At 41.3% G+C, this 27234-nt stretch overlaps 3 protein-coding genes across 5 annotated transcripts in view; 2 read left to right on the forward strand and 1 right to left on the reverse strand.

Moving 5' to 3' along the window:
* PLCD4 (phospholipase C delta 4) overlaps positions 1–3984 on the forward strand; it is a 36238-nt gene extending 32254 nt beyond the window's left edge. For 2 of the 3 annotated variants that reach the window (XM_072418002.1, XM_072418004.1), the window contains 6 exons: positions 263–419; positions 833–949; positions 1092–1270; positions 1560–1695; positions 2212–2361; positions 3013–3984. In XM_072418002.1, the coding sequence (XP_072274103.1) occupies positions 263–419; positions 833–949; positions 1092–1270; positions 1560–1695; positions 2212–2361; positions 3013–3128 (855 nt within the window). In that variant the 3' untranslated portion in view covers positions 3129–3984. The remainder of the gene's footprint in view (positions 1–262; positions 420–832; positions 950–1091; positions 1271–1559; positions 1696–2211; positions 2362–3012) is intronic. The other variant, XM_072418001.1, reaches the window with a different exon arrangement.
* A 1862-nt stretch (positions 3985–5846) lies between these two features.
* Positions 5847–19797, reverse strand: ZNF142 (zinc finger protein 142). The gene is made up of 9 exons (XM_072418005.1): positions 19625–19797; positions 18716–19018; positions 17007–17618; positions 15469–15639; positions 13785–14588; positions 12729–12906; positions 9492–12630; positions 8437–8542; positions 5847–7889 (listed from the first exon to the last, which is right to left on the reverse strand). The coding sequence occupies exons 2-9, from the start codon at positions 18966–18968 to the stop codon at positions 7435–7437; spliced, it is 5718 nt and encodes a 1905-aa protein (XP_072274106.1). The 5' UTR covers positions 18969–19018; positions 19625–19797; the 3' UTR covers positions 5847–7434.
* A 3-nt stretch (positions 19798–19800) lies between these two features.
* Positions 19801–27234, forward strand: part of BCS1L (BCS1 homolog, ubiquinol-cytochrome c reductase complex chaperone) — a 12638-nt gene continuing 5204 nt past the window's right edge. The window contains exons 1-7 of the mRNA XM_072418006.1: positions 19801–19929; positions 20528–20640; positions 22079–22444; positions 22998–23137; positions 23791–23985; positions 24815–24878; positions 25733–25902. Of these exons, the coding sequence (XP_072274107.1) occupies positions 22125–22444; positions 22998–23137; positions 23791–23985; positions 24815–24878; positions 25733–25902 (889 nt within the window). The 5' untranslated portion in view covers positions 19801–19929; positions 20528–20640; positions 22079–22124. The remainder of the gene's footprint in view (positions 19930–20527; positions 20641–22078; positions 22445–22997; positions 23138–23790; positions 23986–24814; positions 24879–25732; positions 25903–27234) is intronic.

Below are 27234 nucleotides of genomic sequence, written 5' to 3' on the forward strand. Positions count from 1 at the left end.
GCCTCATGATGGGCACAGGGGGTGTGCAGACCTAGGAACTTACTGTAAGGATAGTGCGTGTCCCTCATGACGGGCACAGGAGGTTTGCAGAATTGGGAAACCAATGCAGAGATTTTACCAATAGAGCCCCTAAAAATAAAAACCATCAGAGTTTTTAACCTTTCATCACACTTCTGTAAATACTGAATATATGTTCTGGAATGGATGCACTTTCTGTTCAGAACATTTTCACATAATTTCTTTACTTTCCTTTTTTTTCCAGAAGTCTAAAGAACGTCTCTCGCAAGCTTTGTCCGATTGCATTATTTACTGCAAGAGTGTTCAGTTTGAGAGTTTTAAACACTCAAGGACCAATTACAAGCTCTATGAGATGTCTTCCTTCACCGAGTACAAGGCCAGGAAACTTGTCCGAGAGCCAGGTGAGGCAGATGGACTACTACTTTTGCAATGGGGCTCCCCCCGCACTATAAGGGTTAAATGCTTGTTTTTGACAAAGATAACAAAGGAAATATATTATCCCTTCGGTTCCCCAAGGCTTTTGATGCTCCACCCTTGGTTCGGGGTTTGATGCCTTCATGTACAATGCAGGACCATTGTAAGTGAGGACACTGAAAGCCAGTCCACAACCCAAATGTTGGAGCAAAGAGTTGACCACTGGCTGCCAGGGAATTGAGGGATAAGGTTACCAAAACCATTTTTTCAAACCAGTACCCAAGGCACAATAAACATTAAACCTATTCAGTTCTGGGGAGCTTTACTGTAAGGGTAGTTTTGCAGTTTCCCTGTAATTCAGCTGTTACAAGATTGTCTTATACAGCTCTGTCATATTTAGGTAATGAATTTGTCCGACATAACGCCTGCCAGCTGACACGGATTTACCCCACTGGCCTAAGGACGGACTCTTCAAATTATAACCCGCAGGAAATGTGGAATGTTGGGTGCCAAATGGGTAAGTTGTTGCAGAACAATGTGTACAATAGATAAAGGTCCCCTAAGAACCCCAAATATACACTAATTCACTGCTGGGCTACTTATGGTCAACCCAAAAGCTACTGAAAATGTCAATAACGACTCTTCTGTTGGCTCTTTAGTGGCGCTGAATTTTCAGACAGCTGGGGTGGAGATGGATCTGAATGATGGACTTTTCCAGCAGAACGCCCGCTGTGGCTATGTTGTTAAACCTGCGTTCATGAGAAGCGTAGAAACCAACTTCAACCCGGACCAACCTCAGGACACTGAGGGGTATTCTCCGGTCACACTCACCATACAGGTAAAGTCCTTTTGATGTACAGTTACAAAGTGAAATGTTTTTACCTTCTTTTTTTTAGTTTTAGGCTGAGTAGGGATGAGTTATTACCCTGGGTATTTTTTTCTTTTATCATTCTCTTCTCCTTCTGTCCTGACAACACAACTTAAAAAAGTGAAAAGAAATTTCCCTAAAGTGAATGTAACCCTTCTCTAGACCATTGCCTAAAACATTTTGGCTTAAGATAAACTTTAAAAATACTTTTTTAAAAATTAAGAATATTTTATATGTATATTTATGACATTGTTTGCAGGTAATTAGCGCCCAGCAGCTGCCTAAGGTGGAGAACAGTAAGGAGGGCTCTATTGTAGATCCTCTGGTAAGAGTGGAAATATTTGGAGTTCCCATTGACCAAGCAAGGCAGGAAACTAAGTATATAGAGAACAATGGTGAGTTAAAGGGATTCTTACTGCCATGTTGTAATCAATTGATTTTATTATAATTACTGTAGATGTCAATGGACTTGGACAACAGCTTGGTGGTTTGTAGCCAATGGTTCACCCCCTTTAACTTTTAGCAATGCTTTTAGTTTATGGGTCCAGCCATCACTGCAATGATAAGGCACGCTGTGCAAGAGCCAGGACCAATGGCCAGTAAGCAGTTTGTTACAGTGCAGAAGGGGTTCGGCCAAGACCAATGAACAGGAAGTTGTTTGTTAAAGTGCAGGTGGGGCTGGGTCAGGACCAATGGCCGGGAAGCTGTTTGTTACGGTGAAGGAGGGGCTGGGTCTGGACTATTGTTTAGGAAGCTGTTTGTTGTGATTAAGGAGAGGTTGGGCCAGGACCAATGAACATGAAACTGTTTGTTGTGATGCAGGAGGAGCTGAGTCAGGACCAATGACTAAAAAGCTGTTTGCTAATGTGAAATTGTACATTAAAACTGTCTCTCTCTGTCTACATTTGTAGGATTTAACCCCATGTGGCACGAAACATTGCAGTTTAGAATTAATGTCCCAGATCTGGCCCTGGTAAGGTTTGTGGTGGAAGATTACGACAAGACCACAAGGAATGACTTTGTTGGACAATATACTCTACCCTTCAAGAGTATTAAATCAGGTGAGAAAGGGCACATTGGGGTTTGATTTGGCCAGTCAAGACGGCCAAAGCAAAGCACAAAAACTGATGGCATAATCAAAGCAACTATATGTTCCGAGCCCATATAATCAAAACTTTAAACAGCCAACTGAAAGGGTGACCCCAATTATGTAAAAAAACATATCATATACAAGTGATAAACTAGTCATTTTGTAATTTAATGTCAATTTCCAGTACAACATGGCAGCCTGGAGGCATTCTGTGGGTGTACTGAAATTACATGATGGCAATTACATTTCTCATTGTCAGAAGTCTGCACTAGAATATATGTAAATGTTTAGGCATTCCTAATGCCAGGATGGAAAATTTGATAGGGTAGGATTATCTGATAGAACCATTCACGGCCCATGTCAGTCATAGCTCAGATGCCACTCATTGGATTCTCATGTCCTGGGGGCAACCATGTGCTGGGACAGTATTACTTGCCTCCTGAGCAGGGGCTTCCTATAGGTAAAATTTCCAAATGAGATTGGGAAATTGGCATCTGGCCTACCTAGAAACTGGACTAGGGTATGATAACTGTATTACAGTCATGCTAATTTAAATAGAATTTTAATATACAAAGTTTCCTACTGATTTAATGATAGGTTTTTGTTGTGCCCCATTCAACAGGTTACCGCCATATTCAGCTTTTATCCAAAGATGGCATGAAAATCCCACCGGCCTCCCTCTTTGTTTTTATCCGCATCGCCGAGATAGCGAGTCTTGTACAGGGTACGGAAGTTTAATAGGTTCATCCGCTTCTTGGTGGTCCACGTGTCCTACGCACAGCCTCGGTGCCAGTCCTGACTGCCTGGCTTTATCGCTGTTTGTCCAGCTGCATTTTGCACATCCCCAGAGAACGCTAACTTGTATATAATATATATGTATAAATATGTTTAGTTATTTTTTACCTAATATTTATTGTACAGCTGTATATTCTGGTGCTATTCTATTTAAACTGTTACTTTGCTGATTAGCGTAGCAAATGTTACAGAATCTGCAGTATGAACAGTGTTATTGAAAGTGCAAGAAAATGGTGAAACACCATGAAGTATTAAACACTATCTGAGTTCTCTACTCTGAACTAGCGTGATCTTATTTATTCAGCTGATTGGATCTTGTGGAAAAGCTTTAATGCTGAATTACAGACCAATGCAGATAAGATAATATACATACATGCAGGTATGGATTCACATGCACATCTCTCCAGATTTTGTCTTTATTACAGAAACCACCTGCTGATCTACTTGTTACATAGTTTCATAGTAAGTTAGATTGAAAAAATATGTTGAATAATAAGTCCAAAAAGTTCAACCACTAGGGAAATAAAACTATCCAGGATTAAAGCTCTATAGACATAGTTGATTTAATTCCCTTGCACGTAATTTGGTTTTCTTTAAAAAAAGAACCATGTCCGCATTCACTAAAGGAGTAATCCCTTCCAGGATGATAATTCACCTTAGTAAGTAAACAGCTCATATTCTTTTAGTTATTCAGAAACAGCTACTCCCTATTGGTATTCTTGCTACAGAATCTTCCACATCCCCATAATAGATTTCAAACAAAGCAAAACAAACCACAAATGGGATTTTTGGGCAGCTTCACCTCATAATATGGGATAATTACCATCACTACAATTTTGTAAAAATGTACAAAAAGATTGCTTTGTTTTTAACATATAACAATAAAACAAACACTCATGTATATGTTCTGGTTTTTACAACAAACATGGAATCTCTAGATGAACAGTGTTTCATGGAAACAGTGTCCGCTTCATCAGGAGAGAGCTTGTTTCGTGTTCTCTTTCCCAAATCAAGAATGTACTATAGATGTTTTATTTTGTGTTTGGCCACATATATCAAAGGGACAGGTGAATCAATGTCCAATCATGAACTTCTATATGTTTCAATTCACCAAATAAAAATACAGGCTGTCAGCCCTTCACTTCGACCTGTCATAAAAGCACCCCATAGTGCAGTCGTAATTCAGCCCCATTGTGTATGCACATCATTTAAATTTGTTCCTCCTGCACTAACTCACCCAGAGACACAAAAGATCATTTACCAGTGAGAACAGATTTCCCTTGACAGAAGTCTAGATTCAAGTCTAAAAAAAAAACTTTTTCCACAATGATCATAACAGATCTCAATCTGACCCAGATTGTCACCCTGGCTGTCAATACAGCCACTTGTAGACTCTGTCTAGAACAGGAAGTGCCTGCATAGGGTCCTTTATGGCATGGTAAGCAGGTATTATTTTAATGCCGACCAACCAAGTGGTTCCATCAGCTCTCCCATCCGCCTGAATTGTTTTATCAGCTCACGTCTCTGAAGGAGAGGTTTAGTTTCCACCTCAACCTGAGCAAGAAGCTTCAATAGATTCAGCTTCATCTACATTCTGCTATTAAAGCTGAATATGCTTATAATTTACTTTTTTGAAATCCTCCTTTCCCAGTCATCAACAGGGTAATGACAATTTTTAGATAAACCTGTTTTTATTATATACTTTATTTGAGACTGTGATGCTTTTATTGTTGAATATCAGTCTGGGGGAGAGGGAAGTGGGGGCATAGCTACACCATGGAGGACTAAAAACGCATATCTGCTGAGCTCTCTTTAGTTAGAGGTTTTAATAGTCAAGCCAATCACATCTACATTAGCTTTCTCTCCTTTTTATGCCAAAGAAACCCTCTGGACCCTCCAGGGCACTAAAACGTGCCACTTTCCCGTTTTTTCTTCCTCTAATCAGACTTTACAGAATCCAATATGGTGCCCACGTCCTCTTCTTTTACTGAAGAACCTGCTATACAGCTCAGAAGCCTCACCACTACCCACCCCAACACACCCCTTATGATCTGTACTGGCCTCATACCGATCTGGCCTAGATATGCAAACTATTCTGCAATACTTACCATTAAAAATGATCTTAATGCATTAGCAGAATGGATTAAATTTTCCTTTAAATGAGGCCATGCAGCTCTGCATTACTTCAGTCAATTCCTGGGTTATATCATTGGAATCCTTCGCTTCTCACACTGAAACTTGACTAACAGCTTTGGAAGCCTCCAATATCCCAATGTGGTCACAACTTATCTCTTTGCAATAATGAAAAGAGCAACTGTCTCAATATCATTCTGGAGGAGTGGGTGCTCTTCGGCAGGCTGAATTTGCACAGACAAACTTAGATACTGACCACGGAAGATGCTGGACCTGGACAATTGATTCAATGATCATACCTCCACCTATACATAACCCAACCTTAGGTAATACCTCCATGATTAAAAGTGAACTGAAATCCAAGAAATGAAAGGAAATCTCAGGTTGGGGATGGAGGGGATAGATGATGCTGGACGTCCTCCAGCCAGGAAATGAGGTGGCTCTGTTTGACTTACTGCAAGTTCTAATACACATTGTTAGAAAGTCACAGTGTAATGTGAAATCAGAGTAAGGAATTTCAGTATCACATATTCTTTTTACGTGTACTTTTATTTGCCAAGAGAAAATTTGTGTAAAGTGCACTTAAAAATACCAGTAAACCTAATATTGGTATTTTCATACATGAAATTTGGATGAAAAGTTTGGAAGTTTCCCATGCAACTTGTTCTAGGATAGCTGCCATGGTATGTTAAAAGGAGAGTTGAAGGAGACAGCAGGCATTATTTATTCACTATGCAGGACAGCTTGTGTGTGTGTGTGTTGGTAATAATCACTTTCCACTATGTCAACTTTATTTTAAAATATCTTCAATCATAACACTCTCCTAAAATGTATACATTCAACATTTTTACATATACCAGGTAATAAATAACGGCAAGTGCACATAAATTGCAACTCGGCTTCATTTTGTATTGAGGATATAACTTAATCTATACAACACCAAAGAAAGCATTGTAACCTAGTGCAAAAAATAAATAAATAAAATGAAAGCCCTCGTATATGTTCAGTGCCGTTACCATTTTCCCATGTCAGTGGCCGGATAATGCCCGATCTCGTGCATGTGCAGAAGGTGCAACCCAAAGCCTCCTGGAATATGTAATGTAAGTGTCCCAGAAGGTTCTGCACTCCCATTCAGTCATTACCGCTGCAGTGGTATATACTGAAAAGGAGGGGCTTAGTCCTCAATTTTAGTTTGCAATCTACCCTTTTATATGCAGCAAAATTGTGGTGAAAAGACCACTTTAACAAGTGGTAAATAGGCTTTTAAAACAAGACTTTACAGACCATGTATTGTCAAAGATTACACAGAAGGCTCCCCCATTGCAGCAGCTCAGCACTCTTTTGGCAGTAGAGGAATGTATGATGATAGAATCATTCTCCAGAGGTGAAGTGCATGATCCACAATAAACAAGTACTAATAGGGACAGGTAGGAATTCTGTCCATGTGCACACCTCTTGCCAGCTTTCTAACCACAGTTAGGGGCATTAGAGAGTTGAGCAGCTTGGTGCAACTTCTGTGTGTCAATTACAAACTTTAGGAATGCAGCACAGTGTCTGCAGCTGGTCAGCAGGGGTGATTATTTACCACTTGTTAATAGTTTACCATGTAAACGTTCAAAGCCTGTCACAATTCTACCTAGATCAAGTTCCTACACTTCAGTATTACTCCTAATTGGCATGATTTAGGTCTCTGTGCGACATTGAAAGAGCTAACCCATGGAGCAAATAGAAAAAATGCCTACTGAGGGAAAACAAAAGAAATATCTGATGATGTTCTGCAGGGAAGATAAGGGGTTTCCATGGAGCAGCACCTGCCATGTTGAAAAAACATGCTACAGTGGAAGCAGGAATGGAATAAACGAACTGCCCTCGATTTTTTTTTCTAATTAGGATATTTGTTGACAAGCTAGCATTTTCATTGGAAGGTCAGCAATGAACCATTTATATTTTGTTCAATGAAAATTATTCTTAAAAAATGGAAGACCTGCAATCTTAATCTTTCCCACCTTTCTTCCTCATGCCAATTTTGAAGGTGCAATTAAAAAATAGAAATAAACTACATTGGAAGCTCATTCTAACTTCAGAAGGATAACAGTACTTATCACTAAAGCACTTCTCAGGAGACTGTATCTGCCTGGCAATCTGGAGGCTGCTGAAACACAGAGTCATGTCCCTGGATGGAGAACAGGTATGGCTCCTTCCCAACACCCTTCTCCACATCCGGATGGTTGGGATGGTGCCGCTGTATGTGCTTCACCACTTGGAACTTCTGTTTGGCTCTATATGAGCAATGTTGGCAGAAAAAAGGCTGCTGGTTGGTGTGGGTGAGGTAGTGGTGGCGCAGTCCTGCTGGCCAGCGGAATCCACGCTGACACACGTTGCAGACGTACGGCTTGTCTTCGCTGTGCTTTTTCAGGTGAGTTTTTAAAAGGAAGCGAGTTTTAAATGCCTTGCCGCACTGCTCGCAGATAAAGGAGCGGACCTCACGGTGACGGGTCTCCCGGTGGATTCGCAGCGCATCAGCTCGGTTGGTGCAGTAGTTGCACTCTTCGCACTGGTATGGCTTCAAACCTGAAAGGTAAAGAAACCTATTTGGGTGGCTTGAAATGCAAGAATTGGGCAGCAAATACAAATAAAAACAATATTAATATAAACTTAGTATGTACATACATGCTAAGTAATGTGTATGTGAAAAACCTGGTGCCCATGCAGCTCTGTGCTCAGAAATGCTTCATACAGATCAGTTCACAGTATCTCACCTTACCATGTTGCCATAAATGTTGGAGAGAAGACTAAGGAATTTCTGCCCCTCTGCCTGCAGCAGACTGGAAGCATTATCTCAGCCAAGCCCAAGTCACTGAACTGGATATTTCTAATGATAAAAAGTGGAGTGGTTCCTAAATTAGACTTTTGCGTTACATTAGGACAGGTCAGGATTGAATTCTTGAAGACTTATTTCAATATAAAAAGGTCCACTTTTCAATTGAAGCAAAGAAAGACTTGAAATAGGCTTGGCCTTGGAAAAAAATTATAGACCAAGTCCACCCATAATGGGAACTAATTACTTTGGGTCAGTTTATTTTTCCAGGGTTTTAAATAGATTTCTGTCCTGTGTTACCTGTGTGTTTTGTCATGTGATATTTCAGCTGGTTGACCCACTTGCACTTGTATCCGCACTCAGGACAAAGGTAGTTCTTTTCATCCTTGTGAATACGCATATGGTACTAAAGAAGAACAACACAAACAGATATCATTATGCTGCATTACAGCTGGGGAGCTTTTGGGCTCTCCAGAACAGTACATGACACCTTAAAATTGTGCCCTTTTTTGCACCCTCCAAAACATAATACAGAGCTTAGATAAAGCAGTATTTGTCCAAGATATTTTTTAAACTGAGTGGGAAGAAGCTGTAGGCAGGTGATGGCTCCCTGTATTGTGACCCAACTTTGCAGTAACCACCAAAAAACAGCCGAAAAGTGCTGGGGAGAACACTTAAAAAAGTAAAGCTGGAGAAGCTCTAAATGGATCATGGGAATTAGGCTTCTTCAATCCTGGTCCTATCCTGCACCAGCATTGCTAGACCAAAGCAGCCTTTCTTGGTGTTTTTAACACGAGGGAGCACTTGAAATAATGATTTTCAAGTCATCAGGGAACCCCTTGCTATAAATATCATATCCACAGTTAACAGTACATTAGCATGGTGGTGAGAATGCCTCTTACAATGCTGTTGAAGTCAGTGAAAAGAATGTCACCCCTACATAAAGCTCAAAAAGATTTTTGGCGTCACTTAAACTGACCTAAGAGGTACAAGTTGCTCAATGCTCAAGGAAGTCCCAGCAACCTCTGGAGGAACCCTGGCTGAGAAACATTGGGCTAGGGACTAAGCGTGGTTGGAGTCAAGTTTTAATTATTTAACATTTTCCAATATGGTTTGATAGAAATTTAGCACTCTAACACACTCGTATAACTTTTTTATGTCAAATATGAAATCTAGAATGTTGTTAGAGCAAAGCCAACAAACTTATTCTGTTCATCTGGTATAGGAGGCCAGCCTATCTGCATAATGTGTTAGCAGACACTCAAGGTTCGGAGACATAAATACTAAATAGCTTTGCTGATAAAGCCTAGATATTAAAGATATTGTAATATCCCTCCAAAACTGGGTACAGATACCTTAAGACGTGAAGGATCTCCACAGGCATAGGTGCATAGGTGACATTTGTAAGGTTTTTCCCCGGTATGAATACGGCTGTGCCAGGTGATCTTTTGCTTATTTTTGGTGCTGTAGTCACAGTCTGAACATTTGTAGACCCTTGTGGCCCCATGGCCTTTGACATGGTGGTCATAAACCAGTTGATGATGACACGAAAAAGAACAGAAAGGGCAGCGCAAGGGCCCTTCCTCTACCTCTGCACCAGGCAGAGTTGGGCACTCATGTACCTCTGCATAATGATTTATCAGGTGCTGTCGGTCCTTAGCAGAAAATTCACACTGCAGGCAGTGGTGGGAAAAGTGAGATTTACGGTGTTCCTCCAAGTCCTGCCGGCGGGAGAAAGTCTCTTTGCAGTTGGTACACTCCAACTGTAGGTGTTGTTTCTGAACATGACATCGAAGTGTTGCCTGACTGTGACAGGTAAACGGACACTGCAAACATTCATATGTCTCCTTCTCTTGGTGTTTCCGCAGGCTGTGCTGTTTCAGTGCTACCTCAGAGCTAAAGCTTGCCTGGCACACATTGCATGGGAAAACCAGTTCTCCAGTATGGCAACTGCATAGATGCCGAGCAATATCATTCTGACTATAGCCGCTATAATCGCACAAGTTACAAAAGTGTGTGGGTTTCTTTTCGTGGACTCTCCGCTGGTGCAGTCGTAGTTTAGAGTTTGTACCGAAGGTCCGACTGCAAGAATTGCAAGAGATTCTGCCAACCCCAGTATGAAGGGACTCATGGGCTTCCAGGCGGTACCGCCGAGTGGTGCTAAAGTCACAGTATTTGCAGCAGTGAGGTTTAACTCCTTCATGGCGGATACGTACATGTTGCTTCAAACATCGTGGTTGCTTGCAGGTGAAATCGCAAAGCTTGCACTGCAGCTGTGCTTTGCTTTGAGAATATTTCTGGTGAAGATCTCTATGTCGACTGAGAGCCGCTGTTGACATACACCGAAAGGAGCAAAGTGGGCATTGGAGCTCCCCTGGTTTTAAACAACCTTTTTTCTTGTGTGTTCTCATGGCTCGCTCCTGACTACAAGTAAAGGGGCAAGTGGAACACGAGAGTTTGCAGGTGCTGGTAGACTTCATTGAGATTTTATTAGAATCTACACTTTCATTTGGTTCTTCCTCTGTATTTAGACCCTCTTCTTCTCTAGAGCTTTCACAACCATATTTTTTAACCAAATTGCGGTTATGCTTTGTGCAATTATGCTTTTTTAATGCAGTTTCTGAACGTAGAACAGTAAGGCAAAGGGCACAGGATATCTTTTTTACCATGCGGCAGTTTTCTTTTACGTGGCAATTTATGGTACATTCCCTGGAGCAGGAATAAGAGCAAAATAAGCATCTGAACTTTCCATCTTCAAATCTGTATTTTTGTCCTTCCTCTGGCACAGAAGTAGAATTGTCCTGGTCTCTTTGAATCCCCAAAGGGTTCCTATTGCCTTCTGTTTCTGGATTTTTTTCTTTTAATCGTTCTTTCCCCAACTCTTGATATGTAGATACCGGATCTGAAGCTTCTAAACATATTTCAGGTAAGCAGAATGCCTGGGTGTTAGAAATAACTTCCTTGGAAGATACAGCATTCACGTTGTCATCAGCTGGATGGATGTTGTCACAGGGGCTCATTGTCTTTGATAAGGTAGTTGCCCTATTCCCAGCTCTTTTCTTCTTTAACGTTATTGGACACTTCTTAAGGATATGAGTATTGAGCCCTCTTTGTTGTTTAAAGCTAGCGCCACATTCCTGGCACATTAAAGCAGATTTACGCATTCTGCAACCATTCTTGGCATGCTGGACAATGCATGCCTTTTTCTTAGTGATGTAGGAACACTTTTCACATCGGTAAACCTGACTTTTAGATTGGACCACCAACATTTGAACTCTTCCCTCCAGCACAAGTGTCTCCGCTTGTTCTTTGTCTTGCTTTCTTAAAGCTTTCAATATGGATTCAGGTCTGTTATTATCACTGCTTTCATCTAGAGAGACAGCAGGGGGTTCTACTACCTGAAGGCTGGTCTCATTAAGTCCACTTGACTCACATACAATGGTCACCTGTACTCCGCCCTTCATGACATCTGCCCAGGACTGCTGTACTTCAACTGAGAGGTCAATAGGCTGGATTTCAAGGCCATCATTCATTTGGTCAGGAAGTGTTTCACATTGGTCACTTATTTCACACAAAACTGGCTCAGTGTTATACTGAACAGAGGGTACACATGCTTCATTCTCAAGCTTGTCTTGATCTTCACCTTGAGGGTCAGCTTCCTCTTCAAACTCCTGCCCGCAGGTCATATGGTCGTCAACAGCCAATGTCTCAGAAAAGCAAAGGATTTCCGCTCGCTCTGGAAGAGGATCTTCACAAGTAACCATTGTCTCAACAGCAGGTTCCTTGTCCATGAGCTCATTGGTTGTGGCTAGTTCTAGTCGCACTGGGAAGTCTTCCATTTCAATACTGCAAGTTTCAACAGGTTCTAGTGTAATAGCTGCCAATAAGGATTCCTCTGCCACTGACATGTTGGCATCATCAGAGGGCTCAGGAAGATCTTCCACCTGTAGGCACTGCGCTGCCTGGGATCCTATATTTTCTTCACCGTGGCTATCTAGTGCCTCACAGTTATGTTCCCGAGCTTGTTGATCAGCAGGGGAAGGTTGTTTAAGAGTCATTGATACCTCAGTTTTGTAAGGAAAAAGCAGGTTGGAGTTGTTCTCTTGCTGTTTTCTAGCATATCTCGCTAGCCACTCCTTATCACCTGGTACGTACCCGTGTGATTTGCGTTTGTGAAAGAACAGGCTAGTGTTGCTAAAAGTGCGGAAAGAGCAGAGGGCACATCGAAATTCACGATGTTTGGTGTGCTTGCCATTCTCGTGGTTACGCAAGGTTTGCTTGTATCTTGTCTGGTAGCTGCAGTGCTGACACTGGTACAGGGGTACCTGGGAGCTCTGGAAATGTTTGATTTGCATATGTTTCTGAAGCTCACTCTTGCGCTTGCATCCAAACCCACAGATTTCACAGATTAGGGTTTTTTCCTGGTGCCGGAGCTTGTGGCTGCTCAGTTGGTCAGCACGATGGCAGCGATACGAACACTGATTGCAATGATACCTGAAAAATAGTATGGTTAAAAAACATAACATCTGTATGAAACTGAAAAATACACAATAATAGATGACAAAGCTAAGTAAGAGCCTAATGACACCAACCTGAAATCTCCGCTGTGTTTACGCATGTGTACGTTCAGGTAATGCTTCCACTTGGTGATGTATCCGCATTCTGTACACATGTAGTTCTTGTCTGTTGAATGAGTCAGCATGTGTTTAGAGAGGTAGCTAAAGTCCCGACACTTGAAGTCACACTGGCTGCATTTGTGAGGTTTTTCTCCTGAAAAATTGGAAACAAAAGAAATGTGAAATAATGAATAGAACAGCTCTAAGCTTTCTCCATTTTATCTAAACCTAAAAGGAAAAAGGTTTCTCCTTGAGAACACCCCTTATACAATTTAGAACACTGAGCCCAAGGGGCAGGTACACGATAGTCTGGACTTAAAGACTATCAACAAGCCCGGAATTCTGGTGACATCTAGTGGTGAAAAGAAATTACTTAAAACCAAATCTGCATTAAAGTGGAAATAAAACCCTGCTATACTGCCCTGTACCCGTTCAATCTCAAGGCACCACCACCTTCTTCCTTCTCTTCTTGGTTGCAAATTTAGCCATCTTGATTGGCTGAGTCAGGATGACGTGACTCCCACGCAGACTTGCTGGAGATTCTTTAGTCACAGCAAAACCAGAAAATGACTGGAATGCCAGGTATCCTGACAACCAACGCTGAGCTGAGCATGCACAGCCCCGTGGTTTTGATACTTCATCGGAGTAATGAGGCAAGTGAGAATGATTACTGCAGAGGGGACATCGCTGTTTCTTTCTGAAATAACACCCTGTCCGATTCCAAATTTTTAGAAGTAGCACTTTATATTACAGCAGAATTTGATGTTTAATTTAAGCTATGCCTTTTTTTTGGAAATCAACCGACTATTTTCTTTTACAAATATAGCACCAACAATTTACACTTTTAACATGCTTTGCAATAAATAAGGGCTGCAGATGACAAGCCTGCATACATACCATAGGTTTTATATAACTCCTGAATATATTGTTAGCCATAAAAGTGATTCTGATGGTACTTAAACATATTATAGTCCCCCCCCCCAATAAGTCATGGTCCCTTGTTTCAAAACACCATCATGGTGGTCTTGTTACCTGTGTGTAATAACTTGTGTCGTATTAGTACCCTCTTGTGTGCAGTTGCAAAATCACATTCCCCACAGAGGTGAATCTTCTCATTGGCATGCATTTTGCCCACATGGTCAGCATATTCTACAGGGTTAAAGCTCTTAAAAGGGCAGAAACGGCACACCAGCTCTTCTTTGCCAGGATGTCCACGTTTCTTGTGCTTGCGGAAGAGGTGTTTGTTGGAACAGACAAAGTCACATTCTTGGCAGTGAAAAGCGTAATGTTTCTTGCGATGCTCCTCCATATCCTCATGAGACCTAAAGAGCATAGAGCAGGCATGGTACCTGCATTCTACAGCCTGGATACCATGGGACTCTTTCATATGCCGCAGAAATTCCTTGCGGTCAGACAAGGCCTGGTTGCATCCAGGGTCAAAGCAAAACAGCAACGTCTGCTCAGTTGTATGTAGTTTCATATGCTCCTTCAAGGCTTGACTCAGTTTAAATGTCTCCTGGCATAGCGGGCAGGTATAGACGTCCGTATAAAAGTTAGACACCTCCTCGTGAATGCTTGCCATGTGGCGATTGAGGGCATTTCTTTCAACAGAGCTGTAGTCACACAGTGGGCAGCAATGGGCCTTCTCGCCTGCCTCTCTCAGCATGTGAATCTTTAGCTTACTGCGACTGGTGAAGAATTTACGGCAGTTTGGGCACTGGAGGTTTGGGTCAGGGAAGTGCAAGCGGAGGTGATCAGCCAAGTGAGTCCTCTTCTTAAAGCAGCGCTTACATTCAGGGCACATGTGAGTCTTAAACTGCTGCTCTTCACCATTTTCTTTCATGTTGGGAAAAAAAAAAAAAAACACATACAATAATTATACTAGTAACATTGAAAGCTTTGAGGGCATTAAAAATTGTTAATAATGTTCACATTTCTCCTACATAGGAATCTTTCTTCAGAAGAATCTGGCTATTATCATGAACTCATAAAATAACCATATGAAGAAAAAATAAAAAAACAAAAATCAGTCCAGAATCACCCTCGTTGCTGCTGTAGCTAGTTAGATATAAGAATAATGAAAATCACATAATAGCTTTCATATTGTAATTTCAAATGTAATGCTCATTTTAAATCTGCGGCTTTCATTTAGTCTGCCCTGCACAATTTTATAGGCTCCTCTCCTATAATACAATTGATTACTTGGATTTCACTGCACACTTCCCACAATACCCATTAGAAACTGCAACATGTTAGAAAGAGCCACCTCATATATTGGTTGAAGGATGTCCAGCAAATTTAAGTCTTTTCCTCTTCAGCCTAACTAATTCTGGTTCACCCATGTTTCTGATTTCTTTCAATAAGTGAGGCTTGGCAATACATTTTGGCTATACTTGGAGCAGTTTGAAAGCAAATAGTGTTTGTTTATGAATGTCCCACTCCTTCAGACTGACATCCACCCTATCAAGGCATTTAGATATTTGCATAAAGTCCTACATGAGCCAGCCCAATGCTTGCATCAGGACTGAGTGCTCTAGAAATAAGTACTGAGGCAGGATGCAGTGAGGTTGTCAGGAAGCTATGTACAGCATTCTATCAATCCTTCCACCTGCCATGACCTACTTGCAATGCATAGGGAAAGAGACCTAGTGATTAGGTCAACAGGATTAAGGGGAAGAATTAAAGATAAGGATAGGGGGAACTGCAATAGAAGTACCTGTGACAGCTTTGCTTTTGTCTTTAGGGGTGCTTCGTGTTCTTGTCGTTTTCATGATGACAGATTCACCTTTATTTTGCGGCTTACTGCTATTCTGGGAGTCTGGCTCTCCCACCTTTCCTTGCTTCTTGTGTCTCATTGCCATTGTGAAACCAACATCCGCTTCTTTATCTGAAATACATAAATGAAATAAAAAAAGATTTTCCATCAGAAGAAAACCATAAGTACAAGAAATAAGTACAGATTATGACAGCCATATAAAAGGCACCAATTGGCTATAGCTCATGTCACTCTAAAGTTCCCAGTTCTAATGCAGAACATTTATCATCTGATGCCGACACTACAGTGTTTGGATCTTACTGTGGCTTCATGTGTATGAACATGACATTGGTAGCAAATGAAGTTCAAAATCTATTTCCACAGCAATAATAATAATTTTGTTGATAAGGATATAACAATATAAACCTGTTGGTGTGTATTTTTATTTTAAAGCAGATGTGGCCAAAGTTAGGCTATAACTCTGTTTTATAAAGCAGCCCACAGGTAAATGTATTCCAGAGGATTTCTTTGTACAGTGCTCCAGCTTTGTGATCAGTCCCAAAGTAACTATGTATTCTTAAGCTCCAGAAGGTTTCTTCTTTTTCTGAGATTTTGGCAATTTCTGTTACTTCTGACTAATTCAGCATGTTGTGAGTTTTTGGATTATGTGTAATTACTAGATGCCAATACAGTGTTTCTTCTAAAAGAAGCATGGGGTGCGAAACGCTTTGAAGAATATCCTTTCTATTGATCTTTACACACAACAGAAAGGTCACAATGTCAAAAGACTTTCATGCATGCATGAAATTGACAGCAGATGTACATGTATGTACTACATGTATTCACTAGCATAGCACTAAACTGACCTAGAGAGTGTTGGTAGAGCCACTCAACTATTTTAAAATGCAAAACCAAGCCCAATGCAAGCCCATGCAACTTAATGTGAAAATAGGTGCATAAAAGCTGAATGCTACATAAAATAAGAAATACAAAGTATAAAGTACATTTAAACCCCTATCCCGCTGGGTGGGAAGAAATTTTAGGCAGGTGGCAGCCACTGTATTGTGACCCAACTCTTCAGTAGCCACCCAAAACAGCCGGATGAGTACTGAAAAGTGCCAGGTGGTGCGCCAGATAAAAGGGGCTAGGGATAACACTGGAATATGTCATAAATGTCTTTGCTCAGAAACTTCCTGTTATAGGGTGTCATGTGTTGCCATCCCGTTTCGCAGTCTCACAGTTAAGACAATGTGTATTAGGCAAGTGCTTCAACAAACTAAAGATCACCCACCCATTTAGGGTTTACATCTACTATAAAGTGTCAATATCTTTTTTTTTTTCTTTTAACTTGGGTAGAGTAGAGAATTGCTCCTGTGTTTGCCTTATGACATATAGAACCCAAGGTAATAAACACAATGTGTCCTACCAAGCCCCTTTTTGCCACGTGCACCATCCAGCTGTTAGGATTGAACACTGCACTATATCTATACCTCACTTACCACATCGCAGAGAACCTTGATTTTGCACATCTGTTGCTGTATCAGCTGTAAGATCTTTGACTTGGGTTGGCTGTGAGTCAAAGTCTGATACAACCTGTCCGCCTTTACAATGACTCTTCTGATGCTGGGAGAACAGCTTTGTGTTGGAGCTGACAAAGTCACAATGAACACAGTGAAAAGGAAAATGGTTACGAAAGTGCTGAGCCATCGCCTCTCGGCTTGGGAAAAGCATACGGCAGCTGCGATGAGAACAAATCACTGGGGTCACTTTATGCTCCCTCCTCAGATGGGACTGAAACTTTTTAAAGTCCTGGGCGGTAAATGTGCAGCCCCTCTGCCAGCATATGAAGTCCTGGGATACTGGAGTGTGACCTTTAAAATGTTCCTTTAGTTCACTAGGTGACTTGAACAGATTCTGACAAATGGGACATGAAAGGCCATCCTTCTTGCCTTGATAAGAGTCACTGTCAAGTCTGATGAGTGTCTGGTCTGTTAAGATCATTTCTGCATTGCTCCGAGTACTGCTGGGAAGTTCCGTCAAAACCGAGTCTGCAAGCTGAGGGAAGTCCTGAGACAACAGAGTGTCTTCAGCCAAGATGCCAACAGAATTATCTGAATGGAGAGACAGACATTGGTAAATAAACATTTAAAGCGAACAACAGAATTATCTTAAATTAATCGAAGGCAGTGTTCTCTCCAGCCCTTTTTAGCAGGGCGCACCACCAGGCACTTTTCAGCAACCACCCAGCTGTTTTTGGGTGGTTACTGAGAAGTTGGGTCACAATACAGAGGTTGCAACTTGCCTACAACTTCTTCCCACCCACCCAGGTTAAAAACTTGTTTATGGAGAATACTGTAAGGTGTTTTTTAAAGGGCAATGATGGTTTTATTTAGTTACACAGGTAAAGTAGATCAGCTTAGATATGCCCTGCGGCCTTCCCTTCAGTCTTGCACAGTTGTACATGTTCTTTCCTTGGCAGGAATTTCATACTCTGATTTCCCTCTGAATCTTAAGAGGGCACCAGCTGTACACAACGGGAGCCAGTTTAACATCTCCAGAGACCTCCCAGGTTTGCTTTATGTCAAGCAGCTTAGGTAAGCTGGTAAGAGTATATTTCACCTTCCAATTGGGTAATAAGAATGTTGTTCTCTCTAGATTTGATCTCAGCATCCACAGCAGACCCTGAGCTGTCCCTTAGTTGATACTCTATAGCAGTATTTTTCAGCCTTTTTAACATGAGGGAACCCTTGACATAACTTTCAGGTCTTCAGGGACCCCCTGCTATAATTACTATACCCACAGCTCACAGTACATTAGTGTGGTGGTCAATGGAAAAAATGTCACTCTTACAGATAGCCAAAAAGATAATTTGTGTCATCGTTAACTGACCTGAGAGGCAGAAACTGCTCATTGCTCAAGGAACCCCCTAGCAACCTCTGTAAGAACTCTAGGGTTCCATGGAACCTTGGGTGAGAAACACTGCTCCACAGTAATCCCCCTTCTTCCTCCTGTGAGCTGGGCACACACAAAGTAGCCACACCCAGAAGAGGAGGAGGCTATTAAGCACAAGAATGGAGGGGCTATAAGACCAATACTTCCTAGAGTATTGGCAAGGTCAGAGGCTGTTTGTAAGTGACTTTTATGTAAAGGAAAGTCACCGCAAGTGAGCATGTGTGCTTTTTAACATATTGGAACATCAGCCACTTACCAGTTGGTGAAGCGCTTTGCACTTCCGAGGTTTCAAAAAGAACGTGTCCAGGGCCAGACAGGGAGACCTTGGTCCTCTGAGAGTTATCCTCTGCTGAAAGATGGAGGGCTTGAGATCCTTCCTCACCAGCATGGTCCTCAGCCCAATCCCCCATAGGGAACTCATCCCCAGCTGACGCAGGAAGCAGTAATTGCTCACATGACTTCACAGTCCAGTCACATGATCTCTGAAGGTCTACTCCAGACATTTCCATGTGCTATGATAGCCGCATACCCCGCTATGATCTAAGCTGAAAATGTTCTTCTTTTGAAAGAAAGAAAATAACATTCAGTGACTTGTATGATGATTTTATGTGCTCAGGTGCATAAATGAAAATGGGAAAAAGCATTGCAAAGCCAATATGTTATAAAAGGGAATTTTATGGTGCAACCGGGAGAAATTGTTAAGTCTTATATGTGTATTATAAAGTATTGCAATACCAGTTTAATGGGCACCCCAACAAATTGTTCTGGTACCAGTCAACCCCCTCCATTGCAGCAAACCACAATGTGCCCTCAGGAATGCCGACTGCTTTGCATTCGGGGAGGAAAGCCAGGCATTAACACTGCAAAAGCGCCAATGCAGAATTAGACTGTGGTAGGGTTAGCAAGAGAACCTGTCACTTTGCCCTCGATTGGTCAATTGGGCTTGCATGGTATTACAGATTTTAAGAACCCCTCCCCCATGCTAACCAATGCAGAGTGGTGACCTTTGACCTGACACCTTGCCTCATCCCCCCACCTGTCCCAATTCGTCCCACTGCAAGACCCTGGGTTGTCAGAACAAAAAAAGCCATTTCTAGAAGTAAATCCTCCAAACCAGGTGACTTGTCACTGGGGCTCCCCCCTGACTCCCTTATCTATGCGTTACCTAGGTTACCAGGAGCACCTTTCACCATGCTTATGTCTCCCCGATAGTGACTCTCTTCTTGCCTGGGCGAAGGCCGTCCGCTATAGCTCGAACCCCATCCTTTGCGACCTAAACTATCAAACCTAGCAGCGCTTATTGACTGCTAGCTCTTTACCCACAGAAGAACCAAAGCCTGGAACGCAACCGGAAGTCAACCGTGGAACGCAGCATCACTTCCTTTACAGGCGACGTGTGTAAGGCGGAGCGAGGCTTGGAACGCAGAGAGCCGGAAGTAGAAGTCAGCAGCCTGATGTAGGCATGAGAAGGTGAGTGGTGACCTCAGTGTATTCTGAGCTCTGTGTGTCTTCCTCTCATATTCCCTCTTCCCTAGGGATTCTATATTTATTATAAATAAACCTCTGCCTGGTCGAGAATGTCTGATTTACCTAATCACCTAATGAATGAGTACCATGTGGTTTAAAGAAGAACTTCATGTGATGGATGGAATGTTTTTTGCAAATATTACAATTTTCAAAGCAGAAAGTTTTCTATAGTTTCTAAAGTCAGATATTTGCTGATGACCTATTTACACTTTGTTAATACCTATTATTGGCTAACGTAAATGGTAACCTAACCCAAAGACAAGAATTTAATATATTTGGCCTGCAAGAACGGAGGGGACGGACTATCATGGGTGAGCTTGGGTGAGATGGACGGGATTTCTTAAAATCATTTGCAATGAATTAGCAAATGGGTTCAGTTCTGGACCAGATCTATTCCAAGTTTTCTGGATCACCCAGGTTTGCCCATGATAGTTTATCTTCTCAAGTCTTGGAGAGCTTTATTAAATCTGTCTCAATGCATCTTATGAGTTCTTAGGTGTGGTGTCAGCATTTGTTTTCTTTTTTTTTTTTTTTTGTACAGGCTGAGAGTACATTCAGCAAGAAAAGAAAACACAAATTATTCCCCAGAAATGCTGTGTCTCTGTGACTTCCTGTAAGCTGAACTGAAAGCTCAGCCATTCTTATTTTCCTTCAGTAAGTTAACAATCCTTTCCACCCTCCATGCAATATAGAATAATTGGAGAAGGTGTGTTTGTAGTCCAAAAAGGAATAGACTGGGTGACAACTATGACTTCCTCAGATACAATGCAGCAGTGAGTGTAGCCACCCTAGAACAGGAAGTGTGTTAGTTGCAGAAAAAGTCAATGATTGCAGCCATCTCCTCTAGTAAGCTGCAATATAATACATGTTTAGTTGGGGATTTAGAAATGCTTTAACAAAACCCATCAAATCCAGCAAACCTTGAATGGATTTCCTAAAAGTCATTAGCTATTTGTTGGCAAATGTTTTCAATTCTGGACCAGATCCAGTTCAGGTTTGCTGGATCACCCAGCTTTACTGATGAAAATGTATCCTCTCCAGCCTTGGAGAGCTTTAATAAATCAGGCCCATTGTGTCATCAAGAGTTTTCCTGAAATGTAAGAAAACAAGCGCACAATCTCACACATTGGCATAGTGAGATCAGCACTCACATTTAGAGAAGACAGCTCACGTATGGGCCATGTGAGATCAGGTGACGTCATTATGAACCTGTAAGAAAGGAGAATGGTGGGTGGGATGTAACAAGGAGCTCTGGAATGAAGATGGTAATGAAGAAAGTGTGGGATTTGCTGGATGTGGTAAGTACATAGATTGAGGTCTTCCAACATGAAAAGGTAAGTGAATGTTTTTTTTTAATGCACACTTTATTTTATCTATAAATGGTAAATATTGTTTATAAAATAAAAGCACTGGGTGCTTTTTGCAACATTTTTTCCTATTTCCTTACATTGTCAGACATTTTTATACAGTATTTATATAGCGCCGACATATTATGCAGCCCTGTACAAAGTCCATAGTCACTAGCTGTCCCTCAAAGGAGCTCACAATCTAATATGCCTACCATAGTCCAGTGTTTAACCCAGAATATTTTTTAAGGTGGTAAGAAATTGTAGGCGGGTGGCAGGTTGGGTATTGTGACCCAACTCTTCAGTAACCACCCAAAAACATCCGGGTGGTCCCCGAAAAGTGCCAGGTGGTGCGCCCAGCTAAAAGGGCTGGGGAGAACACTGTAGTCATATGTCTTTATTACAGACTAAGGTCAATTTTGGGGGGAAACCAATTAACCTAACCTAACCTAAAACCTGGAGGAAATTCACACAAACACAGGGTGAACATGCAAACTCCATGCAGATAGTGGCTGAGATTCAAACCTAGGACCCAACGCTGCAAAGGCCAGAGTGCTAACCACTGAGCCACTGTACTGCTCACATGGCATATAAAACTAGGTGGGAAACCATTAAACAGCCTTTTTTGTATGCATGTGTTCTTCTTTACATGCAGCTTATGCCTTGGTGATGTGATTGGTTTATAGGATATTAAGAGATTTTTTATTTGTTCATCAAAAGAAAATACTTTCTTCATTTCTTTAAAGTTTGCAGCGATAACAGTCATCTAATCTTCGGCTGCACTCAGAAAAAATGCCGTTTGCAGACTTCTTTGCGGCCTTGAAAGACAATCCCTATTTCGGGGCTGGGTTTGGCCTGGTTGGGGTTGGCACAGCTTTGGCTTTGGCCCGTAAAAGTGCCCAGCTTGGCATGGTCGCCTTCAGAAGGCATTACATGATCACACTTGAGGTACCCAGCAAAGACAAGAGCTACCAGTGGCTGTTAAGCTGGATCTCCCATCATGCGAAACATACGCAACACCTGAGCGTTGAGACGTCATATCTACAGCACGAGAGTGGAAGAGTCAGCACCAAATTTGACTTTGTCCCCAGTCCTGGAAACCACTTCATTTGGTAAGTGCAGCTTGGTCAGTGCTGTTTGTGTGAAAGTGAAGCTCTTAGTAATTTTACAAATTTGCAATAATTTATTCCTGTTATTTCTCGTTATTCAGCAATGATAAAATATGTAATATTTTTGCACATTGAGGGGCTGCAGTATGAATTGATCTGTGTCAGACATTTGTGATGACAGACAATAGATTCACATGCAGCAGTAATTACCCAATTGTGTGACCATTGACTCAGCTTTCCTTACCCTGGATGATGGCTAAACAAGCATGGCACTATCCTTTTAAATGGAAAAAAAAACAGATGATAGTATTGTCAGGGGGAGAACTGTGATCTCTGTGAGAGCTAAAAAAATACTTAGGAGTGTTACAGTTCCGCAGCACTTTACATGCATGCAGTAAGCACTACATTGAAGGTAACTGGGTGGACTGTCATGAGAATCTGTCACTTTGTCCTCTCTATGCCTTGACTTTAGTGATCATGCTTTCTGTGTGAAGGTATATATGATTTTCATTACACCTGAAAACATTCTTTTTTATATTCTTCTGGTCATTTCCAGGTACAAAAATAAGTGGATTCGCATTGAAAGGAACAGGGAGAAGCAGATGATTGACCTGCACACAGGCACACCTTGGGAATCTGTCACCTTCACCGCCATAGGGACCAACCGTGATATCTTCTTCAACATTCTGCAGGAAGGTAGGACGTGATACATACACATTGTTTTTTCAAAGATGCACTATGCTGTGTCAGCTGTGCCCAAAAAAGGGACAAAGTACCATAATTATTGTCTGTGTGTCATACAGAGGATCTTTTTTCCTATTACTAATTCTTCACCATGGTATTTTGTGAAGGTGGCCATCTTGGTAGAGGAGGCAGCCGTCTAGCTTTGCTTCCACCTGTTAGAGCTGAACTTTCCCTCATGACTGGTGATATGATAAAAGGGTGGTGGGTTATTGTTAAAAAAGCAGCAATGGAGGTGGAGGAAATACAAACCCATAGAATGAATAAAACAGAAGCAGGGAGATCCTTGCACTGCAGGCCCTCGGGTGCAGGTTGCTTGCTAGCAAAGAGAATTGTGAGCAGCACAGCAGTGACACCAACAAATCCAAATCTGTTAAGAATAGTAGTCAGGGGTACTATAAAGGCAATAGAGGCAGCTGTACTATAGATTTCACAATTCAGGATCTATTCATGTATCAGTCTCCTAGAACAGGAAGTGCATTGCTATTGTTCAGTAGGAATTCAAGACAAAAGGTAGATTTTTTGGGGGGTCATGCTTTAAAGCAAATCAATGTTAAATGTTTTGAAAATTAACATTAAAATAACTCTTGTTTTTTTTTTCCTGACAGCAAGAGAACTTGCACTCCGACAGCAAGAAGGAAAGACCGTCATGTACACAGCAATGGGCTCAGAGTGGCGGCCCTTTGGGTTCCCACGTCGAAGAAGGCCAATTAGCTCTGTAGTGCTCGAGAAAGGAGTTTCTGATAAGATTGTTCAGGATGTGAAAGGATTCATTAACAACCCTAAGTGGTATATTGACAGAGGCAAGAGCAAACTTGTATACTTTATGTTAAGCTATACCTAAACAAATTAACATATACCTCAGAGGAAATCTCCCCCTGACAAACATTTGTCTCTGAAACAAGTGATCCCGTTCATAGATTACCCTGACCTTATTTGTTGATAACTGCTATGATAATTTTAGATTTGCCATTACCTCCTGTCCCAGTGACAGTGGTGACCTGGTCACCTAGGGTGAATCTAGCCAGGTAGGACATAGACAGCAGAAAATACCTGACTACTTAGCTCTCCAAATATGACCTAAAGACAATGTTTATTCTCAGATTTTGGCCGTGATTTATTAAAGCTCCCCAAAGCTGGAGTTGATACGCTTTCATCAGTGAATCTGGGTGATCCAGCAAACCTGGAATGAATCTGGTCCAGAATTTAAAACATTTGCTAACAAATAGCAAATTACTTTTTTGGAAATCTATTCCAGGTTTGCTGGATCACTTGGAGAGCTTTAATAAATCGGAGCCTTTGTATGGGGCTGTTTATTACTCTAGGTCAGCTGCTGTTATTATTTTAATATAACTGATACAATAATGTTACCAGAGCTAGGACAGGTGAACATGACCAGAGCAGAGGGAATTGTTTTTCTTGGTGATTCTGCACTTTCAGTGCTAAGATGTCTTGTTGGATGTGTAGTCGCAGAATGCCCTTTACTTTAAATTAAAAAACAAATTTATGCTTTGTCTTTTTTTATGCATGCAATAGAGGTATGGAGTGGTGCACTACAATTTGAATACCAGTAATTGACTCTTTTACAATCACTTATCCTTTGATATTGAATCTGCTTTTTTTTCTTTATAGGAATACCCTACAGAAGGGGCTACCTTCTCTATGGACCTCCTGGGTGTGGTAAAAGTAGTTTTATGTAAGTATCATTAAAGGGGCAGTAATCACAATGACAACCAGCTAACAAAAATGAAAAAAAAAATGTAATTACAACTGACTACAGTAAACAGCACATTTGAGTTTATGGCAGGATGGTTGGCTTAGTGGTTAGCACTTTGAGCGCTGGGTCCCAGGTTCGAATCTCGGCCAAGACACTAACTGCATGGAGTTTGAAGGTTCTCCCCCTGTTTATGTGCATTTCCTCCAGGTACTCTGGTTTCCTTCCACATTCCAAAACATGCATTGGATTAATTGCCTTAGACTGTATTAAAGACATATGACTATGGTAGGGACATTAGATTGTGAGGGACAGCTAGTGACATGACTATGGACTTATTAAAGCGCTGCATATTAGGTTGACGCTATATAAATACTGTGTAATAATAAATTCACAAGCTCACACATACTAGATAGAAATATAACAAAGTTTGAGAAAATTTGCTCTTTCCAGGTATTATCAGGATAGGGATTCCTATTGGAATATTCCCCCATTCGAACCCCTGTGAACCCCCTTTCTGGTGACAGCTTTGGACTAATTCACAATGAGGTTGTTGTGCATTTATCACTTCCTTATGCTAGGAAATGCTGCCACTTGGGAAGGCGCTACATAAAGGATTTAAACCTTCTTTGCTCCAACCAGAACTGTTTTTTAAATAAGATTTATTAAAACTAAATAGAATTTTTACAAAATTTAAGACAAACACATGCAGTTGAAATGCATACACCCCACTAAGATTTTTCTATATATCACTTACAGAAGAGTGGTATGGATGTAAAATCTTGCAGTGACTAATTCATCACTGATATTGCAGATCTTTTTGTGTCTCATTCTAGCACGGCACTGGCGGGAGAACTGGAGTACAGCATCTGTCTGATGAGCCTTAGTGACAACAGTCTCTCCGATGACCGTCTCAACCACTTGCTAAGTGTGGCCCCGCAGCAGAGCATTATACTACTGGAGGATGTGGATGCCGCATTCATAAGCCGCGATCTGGCAAAGCAGAGTGAGTATGCAGTTTGTTAATATCTCTGTAGTGATATGTTAGGGGTGTGGGGACATCTGCAGTGCTGGATCAGCGGTTCTCTGCACTTGGTGCTGGGTAGCTAAGAGGGTTGAAGGGGGTTATTATTTTTTTTTTTTTTAAACTTTTTTAATGAAGGATGTTTCAATAAATAACAATAAAAACAAAACAACAATTGGGGTTATAACAAATAAATTGACATAAAATATACAAATGTGTAGAAAAATATATATGTAATAAAAAAACTAAAACAAGGAAAATTAAACAGAAACAAACAAAAAAAAAACAGGCATATGAAAATAAACTTATATAATATGGGAGGGGGAAGGAGGGGGTATTATTAACTAGTATTTATATAGCACCAACATATTACTGAGCGCTTTACAAAATCCATAGTCATGTGACTAGCTGTCTCTCAAAGGGGCTTACAATCTAATGACCCAACCATATTCATATGTCATTAATACAGCCTAAGGTCAATTTTTTAGCGGAAGCCAATTAAAATAACTGCATGTTTTTGGAATGTGGAAGGAACCGGGAGGAAACCCACACAAACACGGGGAGAACATACAAACTCCTTGCAGATAGTGTCCCAAGATATGAACCCTCCATCTTCCTATGAATCCTTTGAAAGACAGCACCATCTTAGTCTCTAGATCTGCAGTTGATGAGGTGCTGGACTGGTTTAGAGTTGACATAAGCACATGGTAATTGTGACAGAGCAAGCCTCGAAGGTTACATACACTATGTATAGGTTTAGTAGGCTGAATGTAATTCTCCTGAAGATTTTTTTTGTTTGTCATTTTGTAACCATATTTATTTTTTTTATTCTGTTTAATTTGTTTTGTTTGTTACATTATTAGTGTTACATTAAAAGAAAATACAAAATTGAAAATAAAAGCAAAAAACCTCCAAAACTTTTCAATGCTGTGTGCCACAATAATAAGTTTAGCGTTATTTTAACCACCCGACTGTTAAACCCCACCTTGGTTCGGGTTAAAAAAAATTGCAATTATCGATAAACCCGAACTTTTCTCACTGTATGAAAATACAGTGAGAAAAGTTCGGGTTTATCGATCACTTACCTGGTCCCGCTGTGATCATCCAGCGTCGTGTTCGTGTTCCAGCGTCGGTCTCCAGCGTCGATCTCCCTCTCCAGCGTCGGGTGCCTTCTCCGAGAAGAAGAAGCCGGCCGGTGGAGAAGAAGAAGCCGGCCGGCTTCTTCTTCTCCGTCCGTAGCGTGTACGTGTCCCTCGGCGATGACGTCGGCGCGTGTGCGGGAAATTCAAATTCAAACTCAAACACATTTTGTAT

The sequence above is a fragment of the Pyxicephalus adspersus genome, chromosome 7 (assembly GCF_032062135.1).
Source record: "Pyxicephalus adspersus chromosome 7, UCB_Pads_2.0, whole genome shotgun sequence".
Lineage (NCBI taxonomy): Eukaryota > Metazoa > Chordata > Amphibia > Anura > Pyxicephalidae > Pyxicephalus > Pyxicephalus adspersus.

What these genes read in the sequence shown, in the direction of transcription:
- ZNF142 (XM_072418005.1), bottom strand. Translation starts at nt 18,968, where the DNA reads ATGGAAATGTCTGGAGTAGACCTTCAGAGATCATGTGACTGGACTGTG. An exon ending in TCAAGGTTCTCTGCGATGTG is followed by an intron (nt 15,640 to 17,006) that starts GTAAGTGAGGTA and finishes TATGTATTTCAG; the next exon opens with ATAAAGAAGCGGATGTTGGT. An exon ending in TCACATGACAAAACACACAG is followed by an intron (nt 7,890 to 8,436) that starts GTAACACAGGAC and finishes TTTACCTTTCAG; the next exon opens with GTTTGAAGCCATACCAGTGC.